Here is a 15,329-nt window from a genome sequence, read left to right as displayed (position 1 = left end):
TGTCCAACTTGTTGTTGAGTCTTCACAAAAAATTACAGTTTTATATCTTTGTTTGAAGCCTGAAATGTGGCAAAAGGTCACAAAGGTTCGCAAGGCACTGTATAAACTCACCTAAGCTGCATTTTTTCAAAAGAGTTTAACAGAGTTTGGGAGTTTTTTTTTACATTGGCCAGAATTTTAATTTATTCTGGCCATTGAAATAGATAAATGCTAAAGTGCTAAATATGTATAATTCATACATCCTTGAAGTGATTTTATAAGAGAATGACAGCAAGGTGTATGGAAGGTGTGTGGATTCTTTCCCTCTTTTTTTTGGGGTTCTATAATAGGAGGTGGTATTAGTAGTTCTATGTTTTATGTATTAGAAAGGGAATGCCCGAAGGCTATCCTTTGTACCACCTATACACCTAAATTTTTCAATAAAAAGACATTTTCCAAAAAAAAAAAAAAAAAAAAAAAAGTACTAAACATGCCTAGAGTTTATGCGATTTTGTCAGCGTTTTTTTGTGGTCAGAAAAACTGCTCTTGAATGCGATTTTAGGGCATTCAGACAACAGCCCATAAACTCCCAATGAATGGACACATAGGATAACAGAGGGGAGTTTAAGGGATGTTAAAAAAAAAAAAAGACGCCCACACTAACAAAAATGTGAATTTCACAGCAGCAGTGTGAATGAGGCCATTTTCTATTTTTCTAACTGAGCAGAACATAATTGTAAGCTTTAAAGACAGGCAAGGCATGACGACAGTATACCTCATGAATAGGCCGGAGTTGTCTCAATATATTGCAATTGTAATCTACCTTAAAGAGCTGCACGATTAATCGTTAAAAAATTGTGATCTTGATTCACCCCCAGCATTCAGTCCCCAGCAAAATTTTAATCAACATTGTTGCAGGATAACTATTAACACAATGTTTTACAATGTATCATTTTGTTCTTTAGCTCAAAGGAATGAACTTCTGTCTGGGAGGGCAGTTTAACCACTTAAAAAAAAAAAAAAGGCCCCGTTCACATCTGAATGTTTTAGAGCTCGTAAAACGCTCATCTCTGAAGTCTCAAAATGCCCAACAAGCAAAATCCCATTCATTTCAATGGCCCCTGTTCACATATAAGCATTTTGTCACCTGAAGCAAAATGCCTGAAGCTTAAAAAAAAAAAAAGTACATGAGCTTCTTTTTTGGCAGATTACAGATGTTTTTGTTAGAGGTCAATGCCTGCTTCTTAACACCTGCAAAAAATGCCTGAAAACGATATGCTCAGGTGTGAATGGAGCCTGAGCCTTTTTCTGACACTTGTTGCTTACAAGGTAAAAATCAGTATTTTTTTCTAGAAAATGACTTAGACCCCCAAGTATTATATATATATTTTTTAGCAGAGACCCTAGAGCAGTGATGGCCAACCTTGGCACCCCAGATGTTTGGGAACTACATTTCCCATGATGCTTAACTACACTGCAGAGTCCATGAGCATCATGGGAAATGTAGTTCTAAAACATCTGGGGTGCCAAGGTTCCCCATCACTGCCCTAGAGAATAAAATGGCGATCGTTGCAATCTTTTTTGTCACACTGTATTCGCGCAGAAGTCTTTCAAACGCGTTTTTCTGGGAAAAAATAAACTTTAAGGCCTCTTGCACACTGCAGCTTAAAAATGCTCAGTACAGCATTTTTTTTTCTGTGCTAAAATAGAGCCCATTCATTCTTATGTGCCTATGCACACAGCCGCGTAATTGAGCGCCGCTTATTCTTCAGTAAGAACAAAATAGAAAAATCTGCATTTTTGGTCAGTAATTTACGCCTGATGTGCGCAAACGCGCAAATATGCGCGAATGCGCGCAAATGACCCTAAAATGTCAATTGAATATCCAGAACGCTAGAATTTATGCGCAATTGCGCGCATTTGCGCGAATTCGCGCGAGCGCTAAAATGCGCGCATTACAATTACGCCAGAAAACGTAGATGCTCTAACAGGAGTATCGTGTGCAAGGTGCCTAAGGATTTTAAAAAAAAAACGAAACAGTAAAGTTAGCCCAATTATTTTGTATAATGTAAAGATGAGGTTACACTGAGAATTGTGAGAGAATCGTGATCTTTATTCTAAGCAAAAAAATTGTGAATCTCATTTTATCCAGAATTGTGCAGCTCTAATACTTCACTAATAAAATGTGTCTCTTTATTGCTTAGTTTTTCAGTTTCAACCAATGACTGAAATAAAGCAACATTCTTCTAAATCTATCACTAAGAAATCCACCAATTAAAATAATTGCTGCCCAATCCATGTTCCAATCAAGCCTTTCTCAATTTTTTTTTTTTTACACCAGAAGAACCTTTTAAAAAAAATGTCAGGTCCTTACATTGGTGATCAGTGAAAAGAATGCCCCGCTAACAGTAGTGGTCAAAATGCCACCCTATAGACAGCTAAAAAGATCACGGATGTCATGCTGGTGGCATTGGGTGAACTGTGAAGGCCCCCATCAGATGATCAATTAGCCAGGCCTAGCAACCTCTGTGGGAACCCTGTTTGAGACTAGCTATTTCAATCCAATACTTTCCAAAATGTTCATAGAATATAATTTATAATATACAGTTTAACTACATGCAGAAAAGGCACCCATTTTTTAAACTGAATAGATACTGAGAATGTAGCCCATCAATTCAACAAAGGTCACCGGACTGATCCACAAAGTCCTAGCTGAAAAGTAAAACCACTTAAGGCACTTTTCCACTGCAAGTACCGGCTCGGCTCTACTCGGCCCTGCTTGGCCCTGTTTGCTTTTCCACTGCTCGTACTGCATGGTACGGTGTTGGAACGGTTCGGTACGGTACGGTATGGTTTGCTTTTCCACTAAAGTAGTACTTAAGTTAAGTGGGTGGGATAACAACGGGGTGGGTGGGATTCTCTGACCAATCAGTGGCTAGTAGTGACTGCATGCAAAGGATTGTGGGATATGGTACCGGGTATGGTACCTGTTGGAACCACATCGAGGTGGTACTGTTTTTGAGAGACGTACCGTTCGGTTCCATGCAGTGGAAAAGCGCCGCCCTACCGAACCGAACCTACACCATACCATGCGGTACCAGCAGCGGGAAAGCACAAAAGCGAGCCGAACCGTTCGGTTCCATGCAGTGGAAAAGCGCCATTAGGCAGCTGATAGGAACCAAAGCTCAAGGAGGACACGTTTGGAGTGCTTTCCACAGAGTCAGGTAAACATTTTGGTGTTATAACCGATACTAGGTAGGCCATGCATTTTGCATTTTTACAAGTGCAACGCACTGCAGCACAATACACCACAGCGCATGAAGTTAATGTTTAAGTGAAGTATGGCAATTTTAAATAAAAGGTAAAAAAAAGTGAACAATGATGCATTATAAAAATGCATCACACCACCTCTCTAAGCACACCACAGTGCATGCTATATGGAGCTTAACATGCTCTGGTTCAGCTAGTGTGAACAGGCCCCAATGAAGAACTCCAGGAATGAATCTATAGAAAGGACAGCAGAAGTGAGGTTTAATAGAATATATTACATTTACCTCTGTGCTGTTCTTTCCAAAACCCAGCTCAGGAAGCAGCAGTGCCTATATTTGCTCAATGCTCTGGCCCAGGCACATTGTACTTCCTGTCCCTGCAATTTTCTGAATCTAAGACATTGCTGCTGACTCAGACTTCTAGGGCCAAGACCAATTCCATAAAAAAAAAAAAAAAAAAAACACGGGACATGGAATTAAAGTGTTGAGGCAGCGGTACTGATGTGTTCCTGCATTAGACTCCATTCACACCAGCGCGACTTGTCAGCCTGACAAGTCGCGCTCCCTCGCGGTCCATTGAATTCTACAGGACCCGTTCTAATAGGAGCGACACAAGTCGCTCCGACTTAGAAAAAGGGTCCTGTACTACTTCGGTGCGACTTGCAAATACTTCCATTATGTGAAGTCCTTGCAAGTCGCCCCCGAAGTAGTACAGAGTCGTGCCGCCTCAGACCTATATTTTGGAAATGAGAGCTCACAGGTAAACATAACGAACATATAGTTATCGCCTGTTGTCCTTTACAGAGATAGTTCATGGACCTCAACTCAAAAGAAAAGAGGAACATCTAAAAACAAAAGGTTAACAGTACCTAATCATAAAGATTTCCATTTTGTCTGGAAATTCTTACAAAAAATAGCAGCGCACTTCTAGGTATGCGAGGGTGCCTAGGCACTCCTAATAACTGTATATCTGCAATTTCAGATAAATAGCACCTACTTCTAGTCTTCAGAGGTTTGAAATTAAATTTGGTGATGTGACTGCTGTGCTGCTTGCTGGAGAGGAATCCGCACTGCAGGCATTTCCCTGCATTTTCATTTATCTGAGCTTTCTCAAGTTTTCCAACTATTCGCAACTAGTCATTAGGGAGACAACTCTGACCTAAGGAAGCAAAGCCTTGTTCCTACCATGCAAGCTTTCTCTGCACAGAGACCCAGAGCAAAACTTGGGGTTCTGGGAAAAAGATCAACTGCAGGGAACATGAAAGCAGTAACTAGTCCAGTCAGTCTCAACTAGGGTTCCTCCAAAGGTTGCTATGGTTTCCTTGAGACTTGTGGGTGACTGAACTCCCATTTGATGGTGGCGGCAAAATTAAGAGACTGATGCCACCTGGCAGCCAGCGCTAGGACACTAGTTCTTTTTAGCGGTCTATAAGGGTTATAGTCTAATCATTACTGTAAGCAGGACATTCTTCACACTGACTACAAAAGTAAGGTGCATTTTGTTTTCACTAATGCCTGAATTATTTTCAGGTCTAGGGGAACCCCTGCTAAAAATGGGAAAAAAAAAAAAATTTGATGTGGCATTCCAGTCAAAGCCTAGCTAAGCCTTAATCTACTCCACCCCCATTCTAAGACTATTCTACCTACCCTGTAAAAGAAAAGATGTCTTTACTCCCCGATTCTGAACCCTCTCTGGTCCAATCACATGACGTCAAGCACCGGCTTAGGTGTTGAGGAGAGACAGTGACAATGCCTGCAGAGCCTGGGCAATGACATCACCCAGAGGCTTACTACGGAACAGCCATTGTTGCCTGTCCCTCCTCTACACTGAAGCTGTCGCTGGAAGACGGGTCATGTGACTGGATCAGTGCAGCTTGAGAATAGGTAAGTACAGACATCTTTTCTTTTAAAGGGTAGATAGAATAATCTTAAAATGGAGGTGAGAGTAGATGTAGGCTTGGTAAGGGTGTGACTGCAATTCCACTCTAAGGCCGGCCATACAAAGAGTGAATTTATTAATGGTTTACATCTCAGCCGGTTCTAACCATGTATAGCCAGCCTAAGTGTTCCTCTGTGGTAAAAAGGTTGGACTAGTCCTTTGTCCCCACCTTGCCTTTTTTGAAAATGGCTTCCAAAGGTTAGGTACGGTACTCTTTTCAGGGTTACATTAAGAAACAAAAAAAAAAAATAAAAAAAAAGAAGTATCAAATTGTACAGAAGTGGTCCATATAGTGAACTTAGTGTTGAGGTCTTCACATTAACGTCATTACAGAGGATAGGGTGGCACTCTTTACCTTTGGAGGAAAAAAGATTTCAGCTCAAAATATGGAAAGGCTTCTACCCAGTAAGAGCTGTCAAAATGTGGAATAGACTCCCTCAAGAGGTGGTTAGGCCAGCTCAGTATCGAACACACCCATTTTTGGTGACATTTAATATATGTAAAAAACATCATGTGATCTTTGCCATTACATTCAATGGCCCCATTCACAAAAGAATTTTCACCCAGTCATGCAAGCAACATGAAATAGCTTCTAGATTTTAACAAAAACACGCGTGGCAGGGAGGAATGGAATTACATGAAAAATAGTTACATAAAATGGTTTTTATATACATTTTGATTCAAGAGGTGCCCTATATCTCCTTAGAAGATGCACGCAAAAAAATGTATGCAAGAGGCGCCAGAGAAAAAGCGTGCATTCTGAAACACAAAAAGTGTGAAACCAGACCTAATCCTACAGCTGGGCCATAAAAATTCTTCCTCAAAGAACTCCATTCTTTTTACATGGCAGCATGAAATGCCTCATCGACTTTAACATTAAAGCTATTTTAGAAACGGATTGATACTATGCGGCGTGATATAAATACTCTGTTCTGACCACTTTGTGGTAGAGTTTTGCTGGCACAATTCACGTACAAGTAATACAAGTTCTGACAAAGAGGAGAGATGGGTATTGTCTTAAGACTCCCGTAAATACTTACTATGAAGACTTCACTAGCTTCCAATTTATATCTCACAGAATACCTGGTGCAGTAAAAGTATCTACATTCGATGTCAGCAGGGTGGATTTGATTTAAATCACAATTTAATTTACTAGTTTAAAAAGGCTTGATTCAATCAACTCCATTTAAATAATAATTTTTAAAGAGCAACTGTCGTCTCTGTCCCGCAGCAGCTCTTCCTCTGACCTGCTGTTGACTCACCTTCAGTTTAATTCACTTTAATGGGACAGCTGGTGACGCGGCATCGACACAACAAGGTGAGGGACCTGGCGGCAGCAGGTGAGTGGATGCCCGCTAACAGGTGCTGCCATAATTTATCTAAAAATGACAGTTGCTCTTTAAATGAAAGGACTTATTCTTGCTGGTAGCTAGAATATTTAATATTTGCAAACAAAAAGGTTTCCCATTTAGTGCCCATTCACACTACCGGGACTTGTCAGGCAACTGGTCAGCCTGACAAGTCGCGGTCAATGCAGTGCTACGGGAACCGTTCTAATAGGAGCGACTCAAGTCGCTCCGACTTAAAAAATAGTTCCTGTACTACTTTGGGGCGACATCGGAGCGACTTGCATTGACATTCATTATATGAAGTCCGTGCCGAAGTCACGGTGCGCGCAACTTCACAGGTCGCCCCCGAAGTCGTGCCGCGGTAGTGTGAACCGGCACTTAGAATAATAAGCAGTCAGGTTAGTAAAACAGCGATATCAGAACAGATTCAATCATACAGTTTGTAGTGTACATAGATTTTCAAAATAATGGGATATAAGGAATATTCCTGAACTTTGTTTTAGCTCATGGTTACCGTGAAATTGTGTGAATGCATCAATGCAGTGCATTTTATCTCAGCTTTCAGAGCTTGGGTTCATTGAATGCGTTTACCAAAAATGCAAATATTGCAGAATAAATATACAGCCTCAAGCTACATAACTAAGCTCAATTTCATGCAGAAGAAATTGTTTTATTGTATCCTAAATAGAAAACGGTCTTTAGTTAGATTTTTACTCCAAAAGCATTTTATTTTTATTTATTTTTTTTATAAAAATCAAAAAATATCTGAATGAATAAAAAAAAATAAAAAAAAAAAAAAATCTGATTTTTCTTTTCTTTTCTTTTTTAAATCATTGATTTTTATCCACCCTGGGTGTCAGACACAAAAACAATAAAAAAGTGAAAATATTTTTCTTCTTATTTCTGGATGTATAGGGAGGAGTAAAACCCGTCAGTTTTTTTTTTTTTTGCTGTCTCTGTCCCATTGTGGAGATTTTGCTTCCCTTTTAGACACAATAGGGGGGGGGGATTTTTACCTTGGACAGTGTCCACTTTGGAATATTTTCCCCCTATTTCTGTTAAAGTGACAACTCGCATGTTTGGATAGCCCACTTTCAGTCTTGAGACAAAAGTCACCAGAACACAAGGAGGGTGCATATCTTCAGGGGGGGTACATGCAATTAAAAACGGATCTTATTTTTTTTCCACACTCCAGCCAATACATAAAAAACATTAGCCTTAGATATACAGTACGAAAAATGGAAATGTCTCTTATAGCAGCTAGTCAGACACTTGCTCCTATACTCTGACCTGCACTATAAAAAAATAGCTATAATCCAAGCAAGTCCTCCATTTCAAAAAGCAACGCAAAGTGCAGTGATGACCTTAGAAATCATATTTGTGGCAACCAATTGGAACACACCTTTTACAATTCTAAATACAGTAAAATTAAATCAGATTTAATTTCAGATATTAACCACTGAAATCAGAATATGCATTACTGTACTTTGAACTTCTACACAATAATGCATTACTGAGCAATGTCACACTGGGGGCCCAACCTACGAAAATGTTAAGAGCTAGCACCCTATCTCTAACAGCAATACATCATAATTTACAGCTTAGGAACCCATCAAGTCTGTCCTACAGTACATGCCTTGTTGACTAGTTCACTGATATATTGATATTGCCAAGCATAAATTATACATTATTTAGAAAACCATACAGTAGGCACATTTTAATAATTTATCACAGATTTAAATTTAGAGAAAGGAAAGGATATACTACTTCCCAAGAGACAACAGCATGACAACTTGTAGGAATGACTAGGATATGTAACCAGGCTGGACATAGAAGCTAATGCAGGAGTGATAGCCTTTCAGGCTATTTTCAGAAGGTACCAGGATGGCAGGAGAGAAAAGGAGAAAGGGGAAGAGAAAAGAGAAGAGCAGAGAGGTGGCCTCGAGAGAAGAGAAGAGCAGAGAGGTGGCCTCGAGAGAAGAGAAGAGCAGAGAGGTGGCCTCGAGAGAAGAGAAGAGCAGAGAGGTGGCCTCGAGAGAAGAGAAAAGCAGAGAGGTGACCTCGAGAGAAGAGAAAAGCAGAGAGGTGACCTCGAGAGAAGAGAAAAGCAGAGAGGTGACCTCGAGAGAAGAGAAGAGCAGAAAGGTGGCCTCGAGAGAAGAAGAGCACAGAGGTGGCCTCGAGAGAAGAGAAGAAGAGCACAGAGGTGGCCTCGAGAGAAGAGAAGAAGAGCACAGAGGTGGCCTCGAGAGAAGAGAAGAAGAGCACAGAGGTGGCCTCGAGAGAAGAGAAGAGCAGAGAGGTGGCCTCGAGAGAAGAGAAGAGCAGAGAGGTGGCCTCGAGAGAAGAGAAGAGCAGAGAGGTGGCCTCGAGAGAAGAGAAGAGCAGAGAGGTGACCTCGAGAGAAGAGAAAAGCAGAGAGGTGACCTCAAGAGAAGAGAAAAGCAGAGAGGTGACCTCGAGAGAAGAGAAGAGCAGAAAGGTGGCCTCGAGAGAAGAGAAGAAGAGCAGAGAGGTGGCCTCGAGAGAAGAGAAGAAGAGCACAGTGGTGGCCTCGAGAGAAGAGAAGAAGAGCACAGTGGTGGCCTCGAGAGAAGAGAAGAAGAGCACAGTGGTGGCCTCGAGAGAAGAGAAGAGCAGAGAGGTGGCCTCGAGAGAAGAGAAGAGCAGAAAGGTGGCCTCGAGAGAAGAGAAGAAGAGCAGAGAAGAGAAGGCCTCAAGAGAAGAGAAGAGAAGAGCAGAGAGGTGGCCTCGAGAGAAGAGAAGAGCAGAAAGGTGGCCTCGAGAGAAGAGAAGAAGAGCAGAGCAGAGAAGAGAAGGCCTCAAGAGAAGAGAAGAGAAGAGCAGAGCAGAGAGGTGGTCGATGTCACTGACAGGCTTAGTGACGTTGATGTCACTGACAGGCTTACCATGGGACATCCATGGTTGGTTGTCCCTCCTCTACACTGAAGCTGGGAGCTGCTCATGTGGCCGGACCAGAGGTCCTATTGATTAGGCAAGTATACACATCTTTCCTTTGATATAGTAATTAGTATAGGGCTTACAGTGAAAGTTGGAGCAGGTTTAGGCTTAGTTAGGTTTTGACAGGACATCCAGTTTAAGTCCTGTCAGTTATGAGATGAGGCCTCCATGGATCAGACTTTTTTTTTCAGCACATCCCGCAGATGCACGCTTGGACTGAGATCTGGAGAATTTGGAGGCCAAATCAACACCTTGAACTCACTGTTGTGTTCCTCAAACTATTCTTTAACCATTTTTGCAGGTCCTGCTGAAAGATGCCACTGCCATCAGACAATCCCATTTCCATAAAGGGGTGTACTTGGTCAATAGCAATGTTCAGGTAGGTGAGAAGTGTCAAAGTAACATCCACATAAATTGCAGGACCCAATGACCCAGCAGAACATTGCCAAAAGGTATCACACTGCTTCTGCCAGCTTGCCTTCTTCCCATACTGCATCCTGGTGCCATCTCTTCCCCAGGTAAATGACACACATGGCCATCCACATGATATAAAAAAACATGACTCATCTGACCAGGCCACCATCTTCCATTGCTCTGTGGTCCAGTCGTGATGCTCATGTGCCCATTGTAGGTACTTTTAATTTAAGTTCATTTATTTCAGTAATTCCATTTGAAACTCATATTTTATATAGATGTGTACACACATAGTGATATAATTCAAGCATTTCTTTCTTTTAATTTTGCTGATTATGGCTTACAGCTAGTTAAAAACCCAAAATTCAGCATCCCAGAAAATTAGACTACTACATAAGACTAATAAAATAAAGGATTTTAATACAGAAATATTGGCTTACTGAAAAGTATGTCCATGTACAGTATAGTATGCACTCAATAATTGGTCGGGGCTCCTTTTGCATGAATTACTGCATTGATATGGCGTGGCATGGAGGTGATCAGCCTGTGGCACTGCTGAGGTGTTATGAAAGCCCAGGTTGCTTTGATAGCGACCTTCAGCTCATCTGCATTGTTGGATCTGGTGTCTCATCTTCCTCTTGACAATGCCCCACAGATTGATTCTCTATGGGGTTTAGGTCAGGCAAGTTTGCAGGCCAATCAAGCACAGTGATACCATGATCGTTAACCCAGGCACTGGTACTTTTGGCAGGGTGGGCAAGCGCCAAGTCCTGCTGGAAAATGAAATCAGAATCTCCATAAAGCTGGTCAGCAGAGGGAAGCATGAAGGGCTCTAAAATTTCCTAGCAGAGGGCAGCGCTGACTTTGAACTTGGTAAAATACAGTGGACCAACACCAGCAGATAACATGGTTCCCCCAAATCATAACGGACTGTGGAAAATGTTGCATTTTATTTGGAAATCAACATCCCAAAATCTGGAGGAAGACTGGAGAGGCACATAATCCAAGTTGCATGAGGTCCAGTGTGAAGTTTCCACAGTCAGTGATGATTTGGGGAAGGGTCTTAAAGGGGTATTAAATACCATGAGTGCATTACATACAGAGTGCAGAGTTCAGGGGTGTGCTATGTGCAGAGTTTGAGGATGCATTATGTACAGAGTTGAGAGTTGAGAGTGCAGAGTTCAGTTGTCCGCTGCATACAGATTGCAGAGTTCAGGAGTGTGCAACGCACGGAGTGCAGAGTTCAGCCTTCTTCCATAGCTGCTTACCTCTGCATTCCCTAACCAAATCTCACTTTCACCCCTCTTCAGCTATGACCTCTGCATGCAACCCCCCTCCGCTGCCCCTATATTCTCCCCCCTCCTTAAAAGCTCCACCATCTTCCACTTTACTTTTGTTGTTGCATTAGGCTGAAGCACTCAGCCAGCTCTAGTACCTCCCCACACACTGTAGGTGGCTCCACCTCTCTCACTTGCAGGGAGATCATCCAGTGGGGGTGTCGGCATCCGCGCTGCACCCCAGGCACCTGCATCTCCCTTACCCCCACCCTGCACTTAGTGGGAGCCACTCAGGAGATCAAATCTATGGGAGCAATTTGGGAGACAAGATGTCACTTGTAAACACAAAAGCTAGATTTCTGTATTTACAAGTGATAGTGGTGAGCAGGGTGCAGTTCCACCAAGTTCCAGTTGAAAAAAAGCTATATATATATATATATATATATATAGGACCGGTATAAATGGGGGGTCTACTATATATATATATATATATATATATATATATATATATATACACACACACAGGTATTATGGGGTTGATATATACGGAGGTGTACAGTATATATAGGGTGAATAAGTATATATGAAGGTGTACAGTATATATAGGGTGAATATATATGGGGGTGTACCGTGAATATATAGGATCGGTATATAAGTATATATGGAGGTGTACATTATATATAGGGTTGGTATATACGGGGGTGGACAGTGTGTATATACAGTACAGACCAAAAGTTTGGACACACCTTCTCATTCAAAGAGTTTTCTTTATTATCATGACTATGAAAAATTAAATTGTATAGTCACCTAAAATGGTTTTCACTTCACAGATGTGCCCTGTCAGGTTTAATAAGTGTGATTTCCTGCCTTATAAATGGGGTTGGGACCATCAGTTGTGTTGTGCAGAAGTCAGGTGGATACACAGCTGATAGTCCTACTGAATAGACTGTTAGAATTTGTATTATGGCAAGAAAAAAGCAGCTAAGTACAGGAAAACGAGTGGCCATCATTACTTTAAGAAATGAAGATCAGTCAGTCTGAAAAATTGGGAAAACTTTGAAAGTGTCCCCAAGTGCAGTCACAAAAACCATCAAGCGCTACAAAGAAACTGGCTCACATGCGGACCGCCCCAGGAAAGGAAGACCAATAGTCACCTCTGCTGCGGAGGATAAGTTCATCCGAGCCACCAGCCTCAGAAATCGCAGGTTAAAAGCAGCTCAGATTAGAGACCAGGTCAATGGCACACAGAGTTCTAGCAGCAGACACATCTCTAGAACAACTGTTAAGAGGAGACTGTGTGAATCAGGCCTTCATGGTAGAATATCTGCTAGGAAACCACTGCTAAAGAAAGGCAACAAGCAGAAGAGACTTGTTTGGGCTAAAGAACACAAGGAATGGACATTAGACCAGTGGAAATCTGTGCTTTGGTCTGAGTCCAAATTTGAGATCTTTGGTTCCAACCACTGTGTCTTTGTGCGACGCAGAAAAGGTGAACGGATGGACTCTACATGCCTGGTTCCCACCGTGAAGCATGCAGGAGGAGGTGTGATGGTGTGGGGGTGCTTTGCTGGTGACACTGTTGGGGATTTATTCAAAATTGAAGGCATACTGAACCAGCATCATGGCTACCACAGCATCTTGCAGCGGCATGCTATTCCATCCGGTTTGCGTTTAGTTGGACCATCATTTATTTTTCAACAGGACAATGACCCCAAACACACCTTCAGGCTGTGTAAGGGCTATTTGACCAAGAAGGAGAGTGATGGGGTGCTGTGCCAGATGACCTGGCCTCCACAGTCACCGGATCTGAACCCAATCAAGATGGTTTGGGGTGAGCTGGACCGCAGAGTGAAGGCAAAAGGGCCAACAAGTGCCAAGCATCTCTGGGAACTCCTTCAAGACTGTTGGAAGACCATTTCAGGTGACTACCTCTTGAAGTGTGACTCTACAATTTTCATAGTCATGAAAATAAAGAAAACTCTTAGAATGAGGTGTGTCCAAACTTTTGATCTGTACTGTGTATATATATATATATATATAGGATTGGTATATATAGAGGTGTACAGTGTATATATAGGATCGGTATATACAGAGGTGTACAGTGTATATATAGGATCGGTATATACAGAGCTGTACAGTATCTATAGGGTCGGTGTATATATGGAGGTGTACAGTATATATATATTGGATCGTTATATACAGAGGTGTACAGTGTATATATATATATAGGGTCGGTATATACGGAGCTGTACAGTGTATATAGGATCATTATATACAGAGGTGTACAGTGTATATATAGGGTCGGTATATACGGAGCTGTACAGTATCTATAGGGTCGGTATATACGGAGCTGTACAGTGTGTATATATAGGGTCGTTATATACAGAGGTCTACAGTGTATATATAGGGTCGGTATATATACGGAGGTGTACAGTATATATAGGGTCGGTATATATACGGAGGTGTACAGTATATATAGGGTCGGTATATATACGGAGGTGTACAGTATATATAGGGTCGGTATATATACGGAGGTGTACAGTATATATAGGGTCGGTATATATACGGAGTTGTACAGTATATATAGGGTCGGTATATACGGAGGTGTACAGTATTTATAGGGTCGGTGTGTACAGTATATAGGGTCAGTATATACGGAGGTGTACAGTATATATATGGTGGGTATATACGGAGGTGTACAGTATATATAGGGTCGGTATATACAGAGGTGTACAGTATATACGGAGGTGTACAGTATATATATATATATATAGGGTCGGTATATACAGAGGTGTACAGTATATACGGGTGTACAGTATATATATATATATATAGGGTCGGTATATACAGAGGTGTACAGTATATACGGAAGTGTACAGTATTTATAGGGTCGGTGTGTACAGTATATATAGGGTCGGTGTATACGGAGGTGTACAGTATATATAGGGTCAGTATATACAGAGGTGTACAGTATATATGTATAGTGCGGTATATACGGAGGTGTACAGTATTTATAGGGTCGTGTGTACAGTATATATAGGGTCGGTATATACAGAGGTGTACAGTATATATAGGGTCGGTATATACAGAGGCGTACAGTATATATAGGGTCGGTGCGTACAGTATATATAGGGTCGGTGCGTACAGTATATATAGGGTCGGTGCGTACAGTATATATAGGGTCCATACATATGGGAGGTGTACAGTGTATATATAGATAAGGGATGACTACCTTCGGCCAGGACCTCGTCCGCGGTGACCTGGTGTCTCCCGATGGTGAAGACCCGTCCGATGTATCCGGTGCCCAGCCCACTGACCGATCCTCCGCCGAGCCCGGAGCCCGATCCGCCGAGCTCCCGCCGGGAGTCGAAGAACTTCTTCATGTCTGTGGCCCCTATACGTCCGATGCAGATCTATGTGCCGGCCGGTTATATCATACAGGCCTCCTCTTGCCCCCGGCCTCTATTAATAAACAATCCGCGATGATCCCGGGATGGGTGCCGCAGGCGATGTACAGAAGGGACGGTGACGTCGGGAGGGGTGACAGCCCTACACAGCCCGGGATCTGCCGGCCATGATGAGGGTGTGATCGGGTCCGGGTACGGATCCTGGTGGGAAGGGTGACATTACCGAGCGGCGGGGAGCCCCATAGAAGATGCTGGTCCCGGGGACAGCACAGCAGCTGATCTCTGGGTCCTAACCAGGAAATGAACCTTCACAGGAAATGACTTGGATCTCCAGCAATCCTCCGGCCCCCTCCTCCTGCCGGTGCCTCCAGCTGCAGATCGGCCGATATGACGATGTGTCACCCAGGTGGGGGGAGGGCCCCGGCGATGTACGGTCCTGTGCGGAGCTTCGGCGTTCTCACCGGGACTGAGCGCTATGCACGGCCGGGGGAGGAGGGCGCATTGATCACACTACTGCCATTCATCCCGGGCTGGCCGGGCCGCACTGCATGCTGGGAAATGTAGTCTACACACAGCGCCGCTCTATGAGCCGTGCAGGGATTCGGACTACAATTCCCAGCGGGCCCGGCTCCTGGATGAGCCATCTGCCTGTCATTCTGGAGCGCTGACTGTATGCGATCACCTGAGCCTTGGACATGACCTACATAGTGTGTGTGAGAGCACCGACCTCTCCC

The 15,329-nt window shown here is 42.8% G+C and overlaps 1 protein-coding gene across 8 annotated transcripts in view; it reads right to left on the bottom strand.

Moving 5' to 3' along the window:
• AAK1 (AP2 associated kinase 1) overlaps nt 1–15,006 on the bottom strand; it is a 256,640-nt gene extending 241,634 nt beyond the window's left edge. For all 8 annotated transcript variants that reach the window (XM_082254799.1, XM_082254800.1, XM_082254801.1 and 5 more), the window contains exon 1: nt 14,421–15,006. In XM_082254799.1, coding sequence (XP_082110925.1) covers nt 14,421–14,571 — 151 coding nt within the window. In that variant the 5' untranslated portion in view covers nt 14,572–15,006. The remainder of the gene's footprint in view (nt 1–14,420) is intronic.
• Between the last annotated feature and the right edge of the window lie 323 nt (nt 15,007–15,329).

Source organism: Pelophylax lessonae (genome assembly GCF_965119305.1).
Source record: "Pelophylax lessonae genome assembly, chromosome: 4".
Lineage (NCBI taxonomy): Eukaryota > Metazoa > Chordata > Amphibia > Anura > Ranidae > Pelophylax > Pelophylax lessonae.
This window is presented reverse-complemented; position numbering and strand designations above follow the sequence as displayed.